We start from the raw sequence: 20,884 nt of genomic DNA, 5'->3' as shown, positions 1-20,884 counted from the left end.
AGAGGAGACTACAACTCCCAGAATGCCCCGCCCCGCTCCCCCTCCTCCAGCTAGAAAGCGTGTACCATAGAGAAGACGCGGTAACGTGGCTCCTGGAGGTAGAAGTAAGAGGCTTCACCCCTTTTGAAGCGGTGAAGAGCGGCCATAGAGGGATAAGAGAGAAGTGACTAGAGGCCGTCATCGCTTTTATCCTCCCAGCCTCTCGTGAGTCCGGTCGGCCTCACCACTCCTCTCCACCCAAATCCAGTCTGTGGTCTCCTCCCCACGCCTCCCTTATTCCCTCGCTAGCTCACCCCGCCCCTCGGGAATCCTTTGCCCGCCCCCTCGCCCCCCACGGAGTGCGCACGCGCCCGCCCCCAGCTTCGCGCCCAGATCGCCGCCTAGCCTGCTCGCGCAGCCGCCGTCTCGTCTGCCCACCGACGAAGCATGGGCGTCCAGGGCTTCCAAGAGTTCCTGGAGAAGCGCTGTCCCGGGGCTGTTGTGCCCGTGGACCTCCTCAAACTCGCGCGTACGGTCTCGCGCCAGCAGCAGCAACAGCAGCATCGCCCGCTGCCGCCTACAGCAACCCTAGCGCCCGGGGCTCCACGCGCCGCCAGGGGCTCCGCGCCTCTGCAACCGCCGCTCGCGCCCGCTGCCTTGGGTGCCTACTCCGGGGGCGCGGGGCCGACTCGGCACCATCACCCCGCTCACCACTTCCACCATCACGGCCAGGCGCACCCCGGGCTGCACCCGCCGCCGCCGCCCCCTCCGCTGCCCGGGGCCCGGGTGCTGGTGGACGCGGGCTCAGCGCTGCCTCGGCTTTATGGCGGCTACCAGACGGATTGGGTGTGTGGCGGCCAATGGAACGCCATGCTGGGCTACTTGTCAGCGCTATGTCAGGCTTGTGCCTATCCCGGCGGCGACGGCTTGGAGCTGGTGGTCATGTTCCCCGGGGGCCTGGGCAAGGACCGGCTGGCCGAGTGGGGCCGTCGGTGCCAGGCCGAGCGGCAGACAGCGCAACTGATCGTGGGACACGTGGGCAACAAGGGCACCCCTCCTCCACGGGCCTGGTTCCTGCCACCGGCCTGCCTGAGCCACTGCGTGAGGCTAGCGCTCATCCGCTTCCGGGTCAAGGTGAGGGAGGGGCCGGATCTTAAATAATACGCCCCACACCTATTCCCTCCCAACTAAACACCTAACCACCCACCCACTTACCTGTCTCCCATCCACCCACTCAGCGCCCAGTCAGCTAACCCACTTGCCTAACTACCCTCGATCATTTTATCCATCTACCCAACCCTTCATACCACGCCCTACCGATTCGCTCACCTGCATAACCACATCTCTACCCATGTCATCCCAATAACCCCCTTTATCCAATTGGCCTATCCCTAGGCTTTAGCAGAATTTGTTTTGTAGCCCCATCTTTCTCCTGCTGTCTTCTGCCTCAAGCTGAAATGCCATTTTCCAGATTTTTCCAGTTGACATCTCTCTTCTGTGTCTTTTTCCAACCTTGCAGCAAATCAGTTAAACGTGTTAATTGAGCACCTTTCTTCTACAGCTTTTCCCCGAATTTTGAACCAGTGCTTCTTTTGCACCCATCTGTTCATTCAACCTCTTTCATTTCAACATGTTTCTACCTCATCCTTCCTTAGCCTAAACAAACGAACAAACAAACCCACTGGTTCAGTCGCTTTTAAACAAGTATTAACCCACTAAGAGTAAGGGGTTTAAAAGACATGTGAGACATGGTTCCTGCCCTTGGAAAATCAAATATATACACAGGAAACATTTATTTAATGGTATAAATGTGTATGTGATTACGCTTTATGGTACAGATTGGTACCTGTTTTGTGTGTGTGGGGGAATGTCTGTGGGCTAAAATGGTCAGAGGAGGCTTCCTTGAAGAAGTTGGACCTCACCTGGGTCTTCAAGGATGAATTGGATTTGAATTGGTTACAGGTTTGGGAAGAGGCTTATTTAAGCAGGAGAAAGAAAATGAACAGAAGCAAACGGGAATATCAAGCATGTGAGGCCCCACGGGCAGTTCAATCTAATCTCTACATGTAGTTGGTCACTGCATATGGGCCCTGGAGAACAGCTTGGCAGCAACCCCAGTTCTTGGCACAACTGCTATTGCTCTATTGCTTTTCCATACTCTTGGGTTTCAAGTTCCTACGTGTAGGGAATAGCAAGGCTTGAGAAGTAAAGGAGGTGGGCAGGAAGAAGAAAAAGAAAAGCAGTACAGGGTTGGGTAGGACAAAACCACAAACCCATTCCCCAACCAAGGCTCTTGGGGATGTGTGCACAGTCAGAAGATAGGATATGGAATTGTGGGAATCATAAACTAAAGAAATGGTGCTGGGTGGAGTAATGAAAAAAATCTCAGCTGAGAGACTGAAAGACCTGCATAAAGAAACTCACAGTGGTCATAGAGCTTGTGGCTAGAGTCCAGTCGTGCTAGACTCCTTGTGCCCAGCATCTAATCTGTGCCTAGGCTGGGTAATTATAGCTGTTTTTAATGTTTTTTTAAAAAAATTCAATCACGAGCTATCTCAAACATACAAAGTAGGAGAAAAAATATGTCAGACACTCATTTGCTTGCCTTCCTGACTGAGCATTTTTCAGTAGATTCTTCTTTTATGGCCATTCTTTCCACTTTGTTTTCACTGCTACCACTCGAGCTTTAAGGACTTTTTACCTCATTGTCATTAACTTGGTTGCCGGCAACAGTGACTAACATTGATGGAATGCTTACTATGTGCTAGCTGCTAATCTGTGTGCTTTAACAACAACAACAAAAATGATCTCATTTGATCCTCACGATAACCTGTGAAGCAGTATTAGCCGTTTTTCAAATGAGGAAACTGAGGCACAGGAGGTTTAGAAACTTGCCCAGAGTCACCTGGCAATAAATGGCAGAGCTGGGATTCTGGGAGTCATGCCCAGGCAATCTGACTCCAAAGCTCATGCTCTTAACAACGGTGCTCTAAGATGAATCATTCTAAAGTGCCGGTGTGATTAAATCATTCCCACACTGGACTAAAATCTTCCTTGGCTCCTGGGTAAAGAGAGGTCTGGGCTATTCATTTATATTATTTATTGAGTGCCTGCTATAGGCTAAGTACTGTACTGGTTGCTGAGGATTCAGAGTGAAGTAAGGGGATCCCTGCCCTCACGGAGGTCAGAGTTTAGTAAAAGAGTCAGACTGAAAACAAGAGTTGCAGATACCGTGAGCTAATTGCTAATGATGAAAAATGTGGTCCCTGTAGGGGGCATTGGTTAATTCTGGGTGAGGGCGTGAAAGTTGGGGGAGGTTTCACAGATTGGTACTGAGCCTTGAGGAGGGCTGGGAAGGATGGTTCAGAGTGGACAAGGATGTGGAGATACAAAATGGCCTACTGTGAGCTCTGAATAGATTTTGATTGGAGGTTGGCAGGAATTCAACACTGAGTATGGGTTTGAGTTTTTCCACCTTTTTTGTTCATACACCTCATCAGTGAAAATTTTTGAGAAGCAACCCTAATATGGCCTACTAAGATTCTTCATTAAACATAGTCTTATTTTTAAAATCCCAGCAGTTTGTAAAAAAATAAGATGGATTGATAGGTGATAAAGCAAATGTAGTAAAAATGGTAGAATATCAGTCGTGACTTTTCTAATGTTCACTGTAAAATTATTTCAACTTTGCTATATGTTTAAAGTTTTTCTTAATAAAATGTTGGGGGGAAATTTCCCAGCAGCTCTCTTCAGTCATGAGTGCCACCGTTTGTGAAATACATGTCTTGTTCCCCATGCTAGATTATAAACAAACTCTTATCTTTTCATAGTCTCCATAATAACTTGTATATTTTAGGTGCAGGATACATTTTTTTCCCTGAATGAAAAGGTTAGTGATCTAAGAATGCATTGTAGGAGTGACTTTTTAAAAGTGTGTAGTGTGGCTCTTAACATAGTGGATTTAAGACTGGCTCCAAAAGTGCATATGTAAAGTATCTGTAGCTGTTATCAGTGAGTGAAGTTTTCTCTCCCGGTTCTGGTCAGTGATTGTTGTTGTTGCTGTTGGAGTGATGGAGAACTTCCTGGTTTGTAACACAGACTTGAAAGGTATTGGTTAATAACTCATTGTGGTTTGCCTTTTCAGAGGAATGTTCCACTGTCTTGGAGATAGCAGGTTTTCACTTGAATGATCTGCATGCCTACCATATCTTTTGATTGAAATGCTAGTGCTTCAGAGCAAAACCCACTAGTGTTTTTCTCCTCTCCTTGGTTCTGTTCTTGAGACTAGGTCACAGGATGGGCCTTTATTCACAATCTTCATTTTCATTTGTGTTAGAGAAATAGAGATGGAGGGATTACATAAAAAGATAAATTGCTGGGCTGTCTCTTTAGCTTTAGACAATTTAGGACTTTCCATGAAAATATTCAGGGTATATAACTGGGATGAATTTTGTCATTTGGTTTGTTTCATTTGTACATTCTGCAAACCTTTGTAAGTTATCATTGCCAGTAGCAGAAAAATTAAGTAAAACCACAAATTGCTACCTGATCTCTTCCTAAGGGTCTCACAGCAACCCTAAAGCAGTTTTAGAATGTGGTTTGAAAGATGATGTGGGGTGGTTAATGGGATGAATACTTTGTTTTAATGGTTAAATATATATATTAGAAAAAAAGATAACGCATGAAACCCGCAGTTTCACAGCTATAACTCTTTAGAACGAGGCCAATTAAAGAAGTAAGTTGGGGCTTCCCTGGTGGCGCAGTGGTTGAGAGTCCACCTGCCGATGCAGGGGACACGGGTTCGTGCCCCGGTCCAGGAAGATCCCACATGCCGCGGAGCGGCTAGGCCCGTGAGCCATGGCCGCTGAGCCTGCGCGTCCGGAGCCTGTGCTCCGCAACGGGAGAGGCCACAACAGTGAGAGGCCCACGTACCGCAAAAAAAAAAAAAAAAGAAGTAAGTTGATTTAAAGAAAAGTATTAAGGTTCAGTACTTGGATGTGGCAGAAATCATGTTGATGGTAAATGAATAAGCAAAGTTTGAGAAGGCTGACCAACAGCTGATGCCATTTTGTGCTTTCGTTCTCTAGAATACAGTATAGCAGTGGCTGCTGTGCCTCCTGATTATTTATTTATCCTCAGTCATTGACACATCCTGAAACGTTAGTGACTCTTCTAGATGCTCTAGTGGTAGGAAAAATTATCATAATAGTAATTAGGTCTTCTTCTTGAGCACCAAGTTGTATATAAAGTGCTTTTTAAATAGCTTGTTTAATCCTCATAAGCTTGCAAGAATGCGTGATATTCTTCCCATTTAACGGTTGAATAACAGGTGCAAAGAAGTGAAATGATTTTTCTTTGGTCTGGACACTAGTAAATGGTGGGTAAAAATCTGTTCTGGATCTGTATTGCTCAGTCTCTTTCCACAGTTTCACCACACAGTTTCCTTTCTGTACATTCTTGTGTAAGATTGTATACTTTTACTGGCCAGATAATATGCATAGATGCATGAAGAAAAATAATAATAAGTAGATTTATTGAGCACTTAGTTTGTGCCAGCATTGCTAAATGTACAATACTGCCAGTACAAGGCAAATGTGTAAGCTCAGTGCCAAGTGAGTGAGTCATATAGTGATATTATAGGAATTCAAAAGTAGCAATCTCTTTCTTCTCTGCATTTTAAGTCTCTCTCTCTCTGGTTTCTTTCACTTATAGGTATGTAAGTGTATACAAATAACCTTTAAAAAACAAAAACTTCCCCTTTACTTTGTAATTTCCTTAAGCCATTATCCTTATCCCTGTTCTTCCCTTTTAACCATTATTCTTGAAAAAAGAAGACCGTATTAGTTCCTATTCCCTAGCCTGTTGCCACTTGATATGTGATGTCACCATTCTGAAGGCACCAAAACCATTTCCATTCTTACCCTTTATTGGTCCTCTATGAGATAATTGACATGAGCCATCCTTTCCTTGAATTTCCTTTCTTGGATTCCATGATGCAGCTCACTTCTGATTCTCCTTATAAGTCTCTAGTTCTTTCTCCTCCTCTTACTGCTTCCTTAAGCATTGGTGCTCTCAAGACTTCTGTCCTAGTTATATTCTTCTACATTCATTTCCTGAGCAATCTTATCCATTATTATGGCTTTAGATGTTAACTGTATTCTGATTATTCCTATAGCTCTTTCTCTACCCCTGAGCTCTCTCATGAGCTTTTGACACATCTTTTCAGCTTTCTACTACTCGATGTCTTATAGGTCACTCATACTAAAAAATATCCAGGATGGAATTCATTATTTTCCCCAAAAACTTGTTCTATTTTTGGAGTTCTCTTTTTCTATGGATGTCGTCTTTCATCCATTTCAAGCCAGAAACCATGGAGTTCTTCTCAATTTTTCACTCTCCTGTCACTTCCCATATCCACTCGGTCACTAGATCATGTCACCTCTACCTCAGAAATGTCTACTGAGTCCAGCTACTTCCACCCCCATTGCTCTAGTTTAGGCTGCCATCATTTCTTATCTGAGCCATGAAAATTGCCTCAACTTGTTCCTTTACCACTCTCTGGACCATAGTCCATCTTCTACATTGCTGTCAGAGATACTTTGAAAACCAAAGTTGACTTTTGTCTGTGCCTGAAGATACCCACTGGCTACTTTTTGCCTACCCTACTAAGCCCAGACTTGTCAGCATGGCAGACAATGCCATTCACAGTCTGATCCCAAACTCTCTCCAGCCTTACTTGGTGCTTACCTTTGCCCACACCTGTTCCAACCGTTGGAATGTCCCAACCATTCTGAACTTTTCTGGCTTCCTAGACATACCATGTCCTCTCACATAGTGCTTTTCTTATTTTACTCTCACCATTGTGTAGCCAATTCATACTTATTCTTGCTCAAAAGTTATCACTATGAAATCTTTCCCAGCCAAGGTAAATGATGCCTTCCCTTGTGCTACCAGAGTGTTCTTTTTACCTCTCATATTTTTTTCTCTCATAGTATTTTCATATCGCATTATAATTCTCTTTTTTTCCCCTATGCTATGTATTACATCCCTAGAACTTACTTATCTTATGACTGGAAGTTTGTTTGTGATTATCTTTTAATTGAGTTCCAAGAGGGCAGAGATTTTGCTCTAGGGCTTGACACATTATATACAATAATGGTTGTTGAAAGAGAAAGGCAGATAAGGAAGAATTTAGAACCAGTGTTTTATAATGTTATAGTTTCTTTCCATGTAAATTAACTTGATTCCAAATGGAATTGCCAAACTCTGTTAAGTAAAAGTAAGTTTTGTAGCTGCTTAGCAATGCATTTATAGAATAAATTCCCCCTTGGTGTTAGTAATAATAGCTACCACATGGGCTAGGTACCTCACATTATGTCAGATTCATTATGTCATTTAATCATCACAGCCACCCTTCAGGATATGTATTAATCTACGTTTTTTATAGCTAAAATAAAAACAGGCTCAGCATAGTCACTGGCCCAAGGTTGCACTGCTGGAATGTGGTTGAGCCAAGATATGAACCTAAACATATTTGAGATCAAAATCCTTCATCTTTAACATCTCTCAAAACAGTATAGTTGCATTTTAATAACATTTTCCAGAACACTTTTCTTATATTTAGTTTGTGTAGCATAATGGCTAAGAACAGACCTTGGAGCCAGACTGCCTGGGTTTAAATCCTTGTTCTTTTGCTTACTAGTTATATAAATGTGGGCAAGTTAACCTCTCTCTGCCTCAGTTTTCTCATGTGGAAGAGGAGGATAGTAATAAAAGCTACATCACAGACTTTATTGTGAGTATTAAATGATTTAATATAAGTACAGTGCTTAGAACATTATATACCACATAGTAAATGCCATATATGCCAGCTACAGTTACTTTGACCAAAATAACTTGTGTGCCAGGTAGATTGGACATGGACATTTCACTCTCATGCCTTAAGCTTGGCATGGCATGTAGGGTACTTCTTGATCTGCCTACCATTCTCTTATCAGGACAATGAATGCTTTTCAGCATTTTTTGAACACCTACTCTTGCCAGACCCTGTGCTAAGTACTATAAACAATGGAATTCATTCATTAAACAAATGTTTAATGGGCTCCTACTGTGCACTAGGCACAGTTCAATATTGAGAAGATAAAGCAGTGACCAAAACAGACAGGTTTCTGACCTCATGAAGTTTATATTCTAGTGGGAAAGACAGACAATAAACAAGATAAAAAGACAAAATATATAGTATTTAGGTAGTATAGTAAGTGCTGTACAGAAGAATGAAGTAGGAAAGTGAGATAAGGGAGTGTTGCGGTCAGGTGGGTCTTCTAACCCTCCAGCAGCTCATAGTCTAGTAGGGGAGACAAGTAAGAAAATACTAACAATAATAGCCCGGAATATCTTTTCTCTGGCTCTTGTCATAGGCCCAAGGACATAGTGGAAGTGGCAGAACCACAATTTGCATTTCAGACACCAAAACCTTTGTTTCATCTACACCACAAAGAAAATCCCAAAGGTATGGCAGGGATGGCAAACTGACAGCCCATAGCCCCACACATTTTTTTAAAAGAACTTCTTTGATTTTCATTGATCAATAGTGTTCATCAGAATCTGAAGTCAAATAGTGGGTTTGGGTTGAATATTAAGGCATCATCTAGTTGAATGATTTTTCATTTTCTTCTATCATTTAACTTGCATTTTACAAACGCATTTCTTTTTTAACAAATATGAATTTGTTGCCAACATTTTAAAAATTGTGAAACGTTACCAAGAATTCTGACTTTCCAACCACTCTTGAAATATCAGATCCTCTCACAACACTGGTTGACCCCTTTTGCCGAGCCACATTGTCTTCATTTATTGGAGTTTCTACCGATCCATGGTGTCTCCCTGACACAGTGACCAAGTGCCACTTGCCTTTCATGATAACCATCTTCTACATGGCTCCAAGTGATTCCCGCCTCCTGGTATTCACACTCTTGTTTAATCTACCTCCACCCACTGTGTGTGGGCTGGACTTAGTGACTTGCTTTTAATGAACAGACTACAGCAAAAGTGATGAGATGTCACTTCCAAGATTAGGTTATAAGAAACTGCGACTTCCATCTTGTTTGTTCTCTCTCTTTCTCTCTCTCTGGCATTTCTTGCTTGATCACTCTGATGAAGCAAGTTGCCGTGTTGTGGGCTGCCCTTGGGAGAAGCCCATGTGACAAGTAACTGAGGGAAGCCTCTGACCAACAACCAGTGAGGAACTGAGGCCCTCAGTCCAACAGCCCACAAGGAACTGAATCCTGCCAACAGCCACATGAGTGAGCTTGGAAGTGGATCCTTCCCCAGCCAAGTCTTGAGATGACTGCAGCCCCAGCTGACACCTTGATTGCAGCCTGTGAGAGACCCTGAGCCAAAGAACCCCGTTAAGCCACGCTCACAGATACTATGAGAAAATAAATGCTTTTTAAGCCACTAAGTTTTGGGGGTAATTTGTTATACAGAAATAGATAACTAAGACACCACTGATTGTTGTGCTTGTACTTTTTTATAGTAGTTTTGAAGAATATGAAATATTTCTTGTGCCCATATCTGTGAAAAAAAGAAAAATTATCTATACAGGAAGGTCATATATTTAAAGGAAAATCAAAGGGAGCCTATTTCCTAGTGGAAGTGATGAGTATTCCTCTATATCTAAATAAAATGTGTTTGTTGAAAGACTACAATTTAAGACACCATTTAAAAATAAACCGTTGTAAGAAATATGACCAGTATACAAGAATTATGAGTGCTGAAACAAAAAGAACTTTAAAAAGGGCTTGGAATTTCAATAGGTTGTTTTTGAATACAGATAGAATTAAGTAATACTGCCATGAAATGCAATTATATATTACATGAAAAAATTGCCAGGGCTTGAAAGCCTTTTGTAGGTAGTCGTTTAAGAAAAGAGTGTTGAGTACAGCAGAATTTACATTATAGACAAGCATTTGCAAAGGTAGTAGATACTGTTGCTCAGGATGTTAAAGATTGGTGGCTGAACATTTTTGTGACATTGTGTCAAGAAGTTAAATTGTAAAGTTTTAGATTACAACTGGTTACAGCAGATATAAACACTATGCATTTAAAGGTACACTTAGCCTAGCTATGTGTCTAGCCAGTAGTTCTCAAAGTATAGTCTCTAATCAACAGCACTGTACCACCTGGAAACTTGTTATAAATGCAGATTCTCAGGCCTTACCCCAGACCTACTGGAGATGAGGCTTGTTAATTTGTTTTAATAAGCCCTCCAACTGATTCTGATACACCCTAAAGTTTAAGAACCTCCGCACCTAGAATTTTGATGCAGTCTAACTCTTTTGGACTTGCCTCTGACGGGTACATCTAGAAATACCTGGATTTTGTATGTTGAGAAGAGTCTTGAAATTTTTAGTATAGATTGGTCAAAATTAGTGAATATGACTACAGATGGTGCTTCTGCAATAGTGTTACTGTTGGACTTAAGGAAACTTCAGTTTTTTTCAGAAACACTTTACAAAGACTTAAAGCTGTTCATTGTATCACTCCTTAGGATTCCACTTTTTGTGCAAAAATGTTCAAAATGAATCATGTCAAGAACTGGTAATTAACATTGTGGTTTGCACCATAGTTGAATACTTTGCTTGGTGAATTATTAGATTCATGTCATGGAAATCTTCCCTATTATGGAGATTAATTGACCTAGTTGAGGTATGGTATTGAAGATACTGGAAAAGATTACTTATTCGGCATCCAAAAGGCATCCAGCACACCATCAATGACTGAAATAATATATTTGACCTGTTTCGTTGACATTACAATTCACTTTGAATAAAAACAAGGTTGTTCAGAAATACCTTCCAAATGTGTGGTTGTATTTGCTCATTCCTAGCAAAATTATGCCTTTGGGAAACTAATTTGGCAGGAGATAGACTGGCTGACTTTGCTGAAATTGGTTTCCAAGAAATGAATGTGATGGCCTGAATTACATTCCCCCAATTGTGGAGTTGTCTATTGAATTCCAGAAAAGGTTTTCTGACATTATATTCTATGAAAATGAATTAATGTAATAGTTCAGTTAACCTTTCTCAATTGATGTTCATGGTGTGAAAGAATAGCTACAGTGGAGATACTGAATTGCTGTGCTATGGTACTGAAAGTGAAGCATGATGTCACTGAAATACCAGAATTCTGCAATATCTCAGGAGTAGTAACCCTAAATATAAAAAACACTGTGCAAGACATCTATATGTTTGGAAATTCCTACATTTCTAAGCAGCTGTTTTCCATTATGAAATAGGATAAAATTAATCATTCACAGTAAAAGGATTCAAGGCTAAATTCTTTAGTGCACATTGTAACGCAAAAATATAAGACCTAACATTGACCTCTTGGTACATAAGAAAAACATCAGACCTCCTGTTCCAAGTCAAAGGAGAATAAATCAGACGCAAAAATGTAATGATTAAATTTTTCTATTTTGAACTTTTGCTTTTAATTTTGAATTTAAAATGTTAACTCCAGTATTTTGCATGTTTATATTGTTAACACCCACAGCATAGTTTAGGGAAAAAAAATTTCTGGCAGTTGATTTTCTTAACCACTTTCAATCATTTATGTTAGCTGCAGCCACTGGTTCAAGGACTCTTAGAAATTTCTCAACATCACTGTCCTCTCTGCAACTCCTGTCTTCCTTTCCAAGGTAACCCAAAAGCTACCTTGGACTTTTGTTCTCCTCTTATTCCTAAGAATACCTTTCATCAGACCTTCTGATTTTTCAATACTGAAGATTTTGCTTTGGGCAGAGCAAGTGCCTATTCTGGAATCTACTTGTTTCAAATGATTTCTGAGGACCTGCAGAGAGTAATATGTACCATAGGCTTCATCTCTGCAGGATAAACAGGCTATGTTTTATTTCAGAATGACTTTTTCAGAACCTGTATGCTAGGTATTTTATATAAATAGTTTCATGCAAAGTCTTACAATTAGGTAGGAATATAGCAAAATCTCCATTTTATAGATGAGGAAGTTAAGTGACTTGCCGATGATTTGCCCTACCACTTCAATTTGAGCATAGGTCCACTGGATGCTGAAGTTCCTGCTGTATCTGCTGATTACAAAAGTTATGCTCAGTCTCCAGCCCCTAAATGAGCCACAACAGTTTTAATAAATCTAAGTCTTCTTTCTTACATGTGACAAGCAGTTTCACCTACAGAACTGGGCTGGCTTTTGGCAGCCTGAGAGCAATTTAAGGGTACTAAAATTGAGTATTAACTCAATTTTAACACTTTTAATAGCCTTTACTGAACACTGGATCAGTATTCTACCACCTCCAGCTTGACTGCAGTATTTAATGGCAAAGACTCTACCGTGCGTGTGTATGTAGTTAACTGAAACTCCTACAGCTGAGAGGCAAGGCCACTTTGTCAATGTTGCCCGGAATTGACTGTGGTTTTCAATTGCTGCTATTCTTATGTTTTATTTATTTTTTAAAAAATATTTATTTATTTATTTTTGGCTGCATCGGGTCTTAGTTGCGGCATGCAGTCTCTGTTGCGGTATGCAGGCTTCTCTCTAGATGTGGCGTGCAGGCATTAGAGCACATGGGCTCTGTAGTTGTGATACACAGGGTCTCTAGTTTGGCATGTGGGATCTTAGTTCCCCGATCAGGGATGGAACCCACATCCCCAGCATTGGAAGGTGGATTCTTACCCATGGAAGGTGGATTGTTACCCACTGGACCACCAGGGAAATCCCTATTCTTACTTTTTAATTTGACATTATTCCTAGCTTTGTGGTTTATCAGTTTAATTTCTTAATGGTTGTTGAACTCCACAGAGTGTTGATGCAAATTTGCATCAACAGTAGTCTTGGTCTGTAATTTTAAGGTAATTAGACTTCAAGGCACATAGGCCTTGCAGTTGAAATATAAACCATCCATATTTCTATTGCTAAAGCAGACTTACACATCCTCCCCTTGACTTTTCTTATAAAGTGATGCTTCCTTGTCATCTCTGATTTCCTTTTCTTTGGAAATTGAGAACAGGTGGAGAAAGTGGACCACAGAGCCCTGCCTGAGTCAGACACCAGTTTGATGTATTCAACATGGTAGATGGGAGCAAGGCTAGCATCCCAACGGCATTTGGGATTACCTGGAGGAAGTTGTATTGCAGAGGTCAGAAAGCGGTATTGCCTCTGGATTAAGCTCTCTATGGTCAGGCAGGATTCTAGAGACCCAGATGGGTATAATACCGTCACTGCAACTATTAGGCTTACAATCTAGATATTCTTTATGGCCCTATGCCTATCGTGAAATATTAATCACTAGAATGTCAGCTCCATGAGGACAGGAATTTGGGGCTCCTGTTCACTATTGTATCTTCACATCTAGATCAGTGCCTGGAATGTATCAGTGCCTTACTCATTAAATATTGGTTGAAAGTCTAAATGGTTCATTGATTCCCTATGTTCTATGCACTGGAGGTATAGCAGTAAACAAAACAGACCAAGAAATCCTGGCCTTCTTGGAGCTACATTCTAGTGATAAATACTTATAGTTGCTTTTAATAGAAAATGTTCTTTAATAAAATATTTTCTGAAAGACCCAAAATATAAAATGGATAAAATGGAGAATATGAGCTCAGATTGAAGAGAAAATAGGAGTACCGGGCTTCCCTGGTGGCGCAGTGCTTGAGAGTCCGCCTGCCGATGGAGGGGACGCGGGTTCGTGCCCCTGTCCGGGAGGATCCCACATGCCACGGAGCGGCTGGGCCCGTGAGCCATGGCCGCTGAGCCTACGCGTCCGGAGCCTGTGCTCCGCAACGGGAGAGGCCACAACAGTGAGAGGCCCGTGTAACGCAGAAATAATAATAATAATAGGAGTACCTGTCCTGTCTGGTTATTTGGTCCAATTCTCCATAATCCTGGTTTGGGAAGCACAGTTTGAAAGCCAGTGCTGTAGACTACTACATGTGATTGGAAATGAGACATTAAACTTCTCAGGGAACTGTTTTCCCTTGAGTTTTATAAATAGGTGTTGCTTCTTCTAGAAAGCATTACCTCACTGACTGGTTAGATGCCTTTCTTCTGTGTTCCCATGGTACACAGAGGTGCTTATAGCTTCTCACGTTTAAGTGGCCTACTCTGTGCTGTCTGCATCCTGGCATTTAGTAGTCCCTCAATTCATATTTGTTGGACTGAACAGTAAGCCAGCAATTAAAAGCTATAGGTAGTTGTTCAGGATCTCAACTCCTACTTTCTTTAAAGCTCAGATGTGCTCCTTTTGTGATTTGTTGTTTGCATATATTGCTGTTTAATCTCACCTAAATAATTTTAGGTCTCCTGGAAAATTGCAAGGTTAACAACTGAACTGGACCAATTAGGGCCAGGAACTCATTCTGCTTCAGAGGGTAGCAGTCATCATAGATGTGGAAATGGAGCCAGGGTGCTCAGCTATTCCGAGGGGCATTGTGGCTGGAAGGCTTTTTCCTTGCCTTGGTCAGGATTTAATTGCCATCAGTCATTCTAGATTGTATTTTGCTAGGAATAAATTGTCATGCTGTGTGATCTGACTAGAGAGCATTGTTTCTTAAACTTGCCTTCCATCATGACAATCACCTAGGGTTCTTGGAAGCAACCTAAGTATCTCTTGTTGGATGAGTGGGTAAAGAAAATGTGGTATATTCATACAATGGAATATCAAGGAAATCCTGCCATTTGGGACAACATGGATGAACCTGGAGTACTTTATGCTGAGTGAAACGAGCCAGACTCCAAAGGACAAACACTTCATGATACTCTTATGTGAGGAGTCTAAAATTGTCAAACTCTTAGAAGCAGAGAGTAGAACAGTGCTTGCCAGGAGCTGGTGGGAAAGGGAAATGGGGAGGTTTTAGTCAAAGAGTATAAAATTTTGGTTATACAAGATAAATAAGTCCTAGAGATCTACTGCACAGCATAGTGCCTATATTGTATTGTATACTGAAAAATTTGCTAAGAGAGTAGATCTTGTGTTCTTACTTATCACAAGAAATGATAATAGAGGCAGGAGGAAACTTTTGGAGGTAATAGATATGTTTCTGGTGTAGACTGTGGTAATGATATTTACCTCTAAACTCATAAAGTTGTATACATTAATTATGTGCAGCTTTTTGTATGTCAATAAACCTCAATAAATTGGTTTAAAAAAACACATTCCCAGCCTATCCTTAGACATGCGAATCAGACTGTTCAGGGGAGAGGCCTGGAATAGCAGTTACCTCCAGGGAATGGGGATAAGAGAGCTATTACTTCTCACTGTACACCCTTCTGTATTGTTTAATTTTTTTTAACCTGGAATATGTTCTACTTTTATTCAGTAGTAATTCCTCTTTTAAATAAATATTGCAATTCATGGTACAAAAATTCAAAATATACAAAAAGATACATGGCAAAAAAAAACAAACCAACTCTCTTCCACTCTTGACCCTAGCCACCAGTTTCTCCTCCTCAGAGATGATCAGTATTATCAGTTTGTTGTGTATTCTTCCAGAGAGACTATGCATATAAAGCAAATATATATAACTATACATATAAATACATTGTATATATACATACATGTTATATACACACAAATATACCTTTAAAAACCACAAATGATAGTATACTATTTACATAATATTCTGTACTTTGCTATTATCATTTAATATATCATGCTGATTTTTTCATATGAGTATGCAGAGGTTTGTCCTTATTTTTCACAGTTCCATCCTATTCCACTGCATGCATATGTTATCATTTATATAATTAGTCCTTTAATTAGATTGTTTCCAGTTTTCAGCTAGAACAAATAATGCTGCAGTGAATACTTTGTACAACTGCAATGCCACTGCTTATATTTCAGCACTGCCTTTGTTGTTCCAAGTGCTTTAAATATCTAAAATAAATCCCTAGAAGCAAAGTCAAAAATTATGTGCATTTGAACTTTAAAAGATCTCGCCAAAATGTTCTCCCTAGAGATTATACCATTAATACCCCTGCTTTCAATATTTGCAAGCGTGTGTTTCCCTCACCAATACAGTAATTGCTAATCCTATAGGCAAAATACCATGTTTCTGTATTGTTTTAATTTTTCTTATCACAAGTGAGTTTGATTATCTTTTTATATGCTTAAGATCTATATTTTTAACTTTTCATTTTTTATTGGAGTATAGTCGATTAACAATGTTGTGATAGTTTCAGGCGTACAGCAAAGTGATTCAATTATACTTATACATGTATCTACTTTTTTTTCAAATTCTTTTCCCATTTAGGTAGTTACATAATATTGAGCAGAGGTCCCTGTGCTATACAGTAGCTCCTTGTTTGTTACCCTTTTTTTTTTTTTTTGGCCATGCAGCGTGTGGGATCTTAGTTCCCCGAACATGGATCAAACCTGTGACCCCTGCAGTGGAAGCGGAGAGTCTTAACCACTGGACTGCCAGGGATGTCCCCAGTCTTCTTTTATAAGGACACTTGTCATTAGATCAGAATGATCTTATCTCAAGATCTTTACCTTAATTGCATCAGCAAAGACCCTAATTTCAAATAAATTCACATTCTGAGGTTCTAGATGGATATATCGTTTAAATTTATTTATTTATTTTTGGCTGCGTTCAGTCTTTGTTGCTGCACACGAGCTTTCTCAAGTTGTGGTGAGCGGGGGCTGCTCTTCATCATGGTGCACAGGCTTCTCACTGCGGTGGCTTCTCTTGTTGCAGAGCATGGACTCTAGGCGCACAGGCTTCAGTAGTTGTGGCACATGGGCTCAGTAGTTGTGGCTCACAGGCTTAGTTGCTCCACAGCATGTGGGATCTTTCCGGACCAGGGCTAGAACCCGTGTCCCCTGCATTGACAAGCAGACTCTTAACCACTGTGCCACCAGGGAAGTCCCTCCATTTTAAATATAGCCGTGTGTACGTGTCAATCCCAAATTCCCTAACTATCCCTTCCCCCAACCCTTTCCCCCGGTAACCATAAGTTTGTTCTCTAAGTCTGTGAATCTGTTTCTGTTTTGTAAGTAAGTACCTTTGTATCATTTCCTTTTAGATTCTGCTTATAAGCGATATATGATATTTCTCTTTCTCTGTCTGGCTTACTTCACTCATTATGACAATCCCTAGGTCTGTCCATGTTGCTGCAAATGGCATTATTTCTTTCATTTTAATGGCTGAGTAATGTTCCCTTGTATATATGTACCACATCTTCTTTACCCATTCCTCAGTCGATGGACAGTTAGGTGGCTTCCATGTCTTGGCTATTGTAAACAGTGCTGCAATGGACACTGGGGTACATGTATCCTTTCGAACCACGTTTTTCTCCGGATATATGCCCAGGAGTGGGATTGCTGGATCATATGGTAGCTCTATTTTTAGTTTTGTTGTTTTTTCTTTTTGTGATACGCGGGCCTCTCACTGCTGTGGCCTCTCCCGTTGTGGAGCACAGGCTCCGGACGCGCAGGCTCGGCAGCCATGGCTCATGGGCCCAGCCGCTCCGCGGCATGTGGGATCCTCCCGGACCAGGGCACGAACCCGCGTCCCCTGCCTCGGCAGGCGGACTCTCAACCACTGCGCCACCAGGGAAGCCCTATTTTTACTTTTTTAAGGAACCTCCATACTGTTATCCATAGTGGCTGCACCAATTTACATTCCCACCAACAGTGTAGGAGGGTTCCCGTCTCTGCACACCTGCTCCAGCATTTATTGTTTGTGGATTTTGGGATGATAGCCATTTTGACTGGTGATATCTGATTGTAGTTTTGATTTGCATTTCTCTAATAATTACGATGTTGAACATCTTTTCATGTGCCTCTTGGCCATCGGTATGTCTTCTTTGGAGAAATGTCTATTTAGGTCTTCTGCCCATTTTTGGATTGGGTTGTTTGTTTTGATGATGTTAAGCTGCTGTTTGTAAATTTTGGAGACTAATCCCTTGTTGGTCACATCATTTGCAAATATTTTCTCCCCATCTGTTGGTTGTCTTTTCGTTTTGTTTGTGGTTTCCTTTGCTGTGCAAAAGCTTTGAAGTTTAATTCGGTCCCATTTGTTTATTTTTGTTTTTATTTCCATCATTGTTGGAGACGGATTGAAAAAAATATTGCTGTGGTTTATGTCAGAGTGTTCTGCCTATGTTTTCATCCACGAGTTTTATAGTGTCCAGTCTCACATTTAGGTCTTTAATCCATTTTGAGTTTATTTTTGTGTATGGTGTTAGGGAGTGTTCTAAGTTCATTTTTTTACGTGTAGCTGTCCAGTTTTCCCAGCACCATTTGTTGAAGAGACTATCTTTCCACCATTGTATAGTTTGGCCTCCTTTGTCATAGATTAATTGACCATAGGTGCGTGGGTTTATTTCTGGGCTTTCTATCCTGTTCTATTGATTTATATATCTGTTTTTGTGCCACTACCATACTGTTTTGATGACTGTAGCTTTGTAGTATAGGCTGAAGTCAGGGAGCCTGATTCCTCCAGCTCCATTTTTCTTTCTCAAGATTGCTTTGGCTATTCGGGGTCTTTTGTGTCTCCATACAGATTTTAATGTTTTTTGTTCTAGTTCTGTGAAAAATGCCATTGGAAATTTGACAGGGATTGCATTGAATCTGTAGATTGCCTTGGTAGTATAGTCATTTTGACAATATTAATTCTTCCAATCCAAGAACATGGTATATCTTTTCATCTGTTTGTGTTGTCCTCGATTTCCTTCATCAGCTTCTTATAGGTTTTGGAGTACAGGTCTTTTGTTTCCTTAGGTAGGTTTACTCCTAGGTATTTTATTCTTTTTGATGTGATGGTAAATGAGGTTGTTTCTTGAATTTTTCTTTCTGATCTTTCATTGTTAGTGTACAGGAATGCAACAGATTTCTGTGTATTAATTTTGTAACCTGCAACTTTACCTAATTCATTGATGACCTGTAGTAGTTTTTTGGTAGCATCTTTAGGATATTCTATGTATAGTATCATGTCATCTACAAACAGTGACAGTCTAACTTCTTGAAAATCCTTGCATCCCTGGGATAAATCCCACTTGATCATGGTGTATGAGCCTTTTCATGTATTGTTGGATTCGGATTGCTAGTATTTTGTTGAGGATTTTTGCATCTATGTTCATCAGTGATACTGACCTATAATTTTCTTTCTTTATGGTATCTTTGTCTGGTTTTGGTATCAGGGTGATGGTAGCCTCACAGGATGAGTTTGGGAGTTTTCCTTCCTCTGCAGTTTTTTGGAACAGTTTCAAAAGGATAGGTGTTAGCTCTCCTCTAAATGTTTGATAGAATTTGCCTGTGAAGCCATCAGGTCCTGGACTTTTGTTTGTTGGGAGTTTTTTAACCACAGTTTCAATTTCAGTGCTTGTGATTTGTCTGTTCATATTTTCTATTTCTTCCTGGTTTAGTCTTGGGAGATTGTACCTTTCTAAGAATTTGTCCATTTCTTCCAGGTTGTCTATTTTATTGGCATACAGTTGTTTGTAGTAGTCACTTATGATCCTTTGTATTTCTGTGGTGTCAGTTGTAGCTTCTCCTTTTTCATTTGTAATTTTATTGATCTGAGTCCTTTTCCTTTCTTTTCCTTTTTTCTTTTATTTGGTTGTGTGGGGTCTTAGTTGCGGCAGGCGGGCTCCTTAGTTACAGCACATGGGCTCCTTTAGTTGAGGCACGTGGGCTCCTTAGTTGTGGATTGCCAGCTCCTTAGTTGCAGCACGCAGACTGCTTAGTTGTGGCATGCAAATTCTTAGTTGTGACATGCATGTGGGATCTAGTTCCCTGGCCAGGGATCCAACCCGGGCCTCCTGCATTGGGAGCACGAAGTCTTAATCACAGCGCCACTGGGGAAGTCCCTCCCTTTTTTTCTTCATGAGTCTGGCTAAAGGTTTATCAATTTTCTTTATCTTTTCAAATAACCATCTTTTAGTTTCATTGAACTTTGCCATTGTTTTCTTTGTGTCTATTTCATTTATTTCTGCTCTGATCTTTATAATTTCTTTCCTTCTACTAACTTCGGGTTTTGTTTGTTTTTCTTTCTCTGGCTGATTTAGGTGTAAGGTTAGGTTGTTTATTTGAGATTTTTCTTGTTTCCTGAGGTAAGATTGTATTGCTGTAAACTTCCTTCTTAGAACTGCTTTTGCTGTATCCCATAGGTTTGGATCATTGTGCTTTCATTTTCATTTATCTCTATGTATTTTTTTACTTCCTCCTTGATTTCTTCAGTGATCCATAGGTTGTTGTTTTTTTTAATTTTTTTTAACATCTTTACTGGAGAGTACTTGCTTTACAATGTTGTGTTAGTTGCTGCTGTATAACAAAGTTAATCAGCTATATGTATACATATATCCCCACATCACCTCCCTCTTGCGTCTCCCTCCCACCCTCCCTATCCCAGCCCTCCAGGTGGTCACAAAGCATGGAGCTGATCTCCCTGTGCTATGCAGCTGCTTCCCACTAGCTATCTATTTTACATTTGGTAGTGTACATATGTCAATTGCACTCTCTCACTTCTTCCCAGATTACCCTTCCCCCTCCCCATGTCCTCAGGTCCATTCTGTACGTCTGTGTCTTTATTCCTCTCCTGCCCCTAGGTTCTTAGGAACCATTTTTTTTTTTAGATTCCATATATATGTGTTAACATATGGTATTTGTTTTTCTTTTTCTGACTTCTTACACTCTGTATGACAGACTATAGGTCCATCCACCTCACTACAAATAACTCAATTTTGTTTCCTTTTATGGCTGAGTAGTATTCCACTGTATACATGTGCCACATCTTCTTTATCCATTCATCTGTAGATGAACACTTAGGTTCCTTCCATGTCCTGGCTATTGTAAATACTGCTGCAATGAACATTGGGGTACATGACTCTTTTTGAATTATGGTTTTCTCAGGGTATATGCCCAGTA

General features: G+C 40.7%; 1 protein-coding gene across 2 annotated transcripts in view; it reads left to right on the top strand.

Annotated features, from left to right (window-relative positions):
- Window positions 1-422: 422 nt before the first annotated feature.
- FAM120C (family with sequence similarity 120 member C) overlaps window positions 423-20,884 on the top strand; it is a 135,545-nt gene continuing 115,083 nt past the window's right edge. For both annotated transcript variants that reach the window (XM_082864605.1, XM_082864606.1), the window contains exon 1: window positions 423-1,113. In XM_082864605.1, coding sequence (XP_082720731.1) covers window positions 427-1,113 — 687 coding nt within the window. In that variant the 5' untranslated portion in view covers window positions 423-426. The remainder of the gene's footprint in view (window positions 1,114-20,884) is intronic.

The sequence above is a fragment of the Leucopleurus acutus genome (assembly GCF_964270905.1).
Source record: "Leucopleurus acutus genome assembly, chromosome: X".
In the NCBI taxonomy this organism is placed as follows: Eukaryota; Metazoa; Chordata; class Mammalia; order Artiodactyla; family Delphinidae; genus Leucopleurus; species Leucopleurus acutus.
The sequence above is the reverse complement of the archived record's forward strand: the minus strand, read 5'-3'. Positions and strand labels throughout refer to the sequence as shown.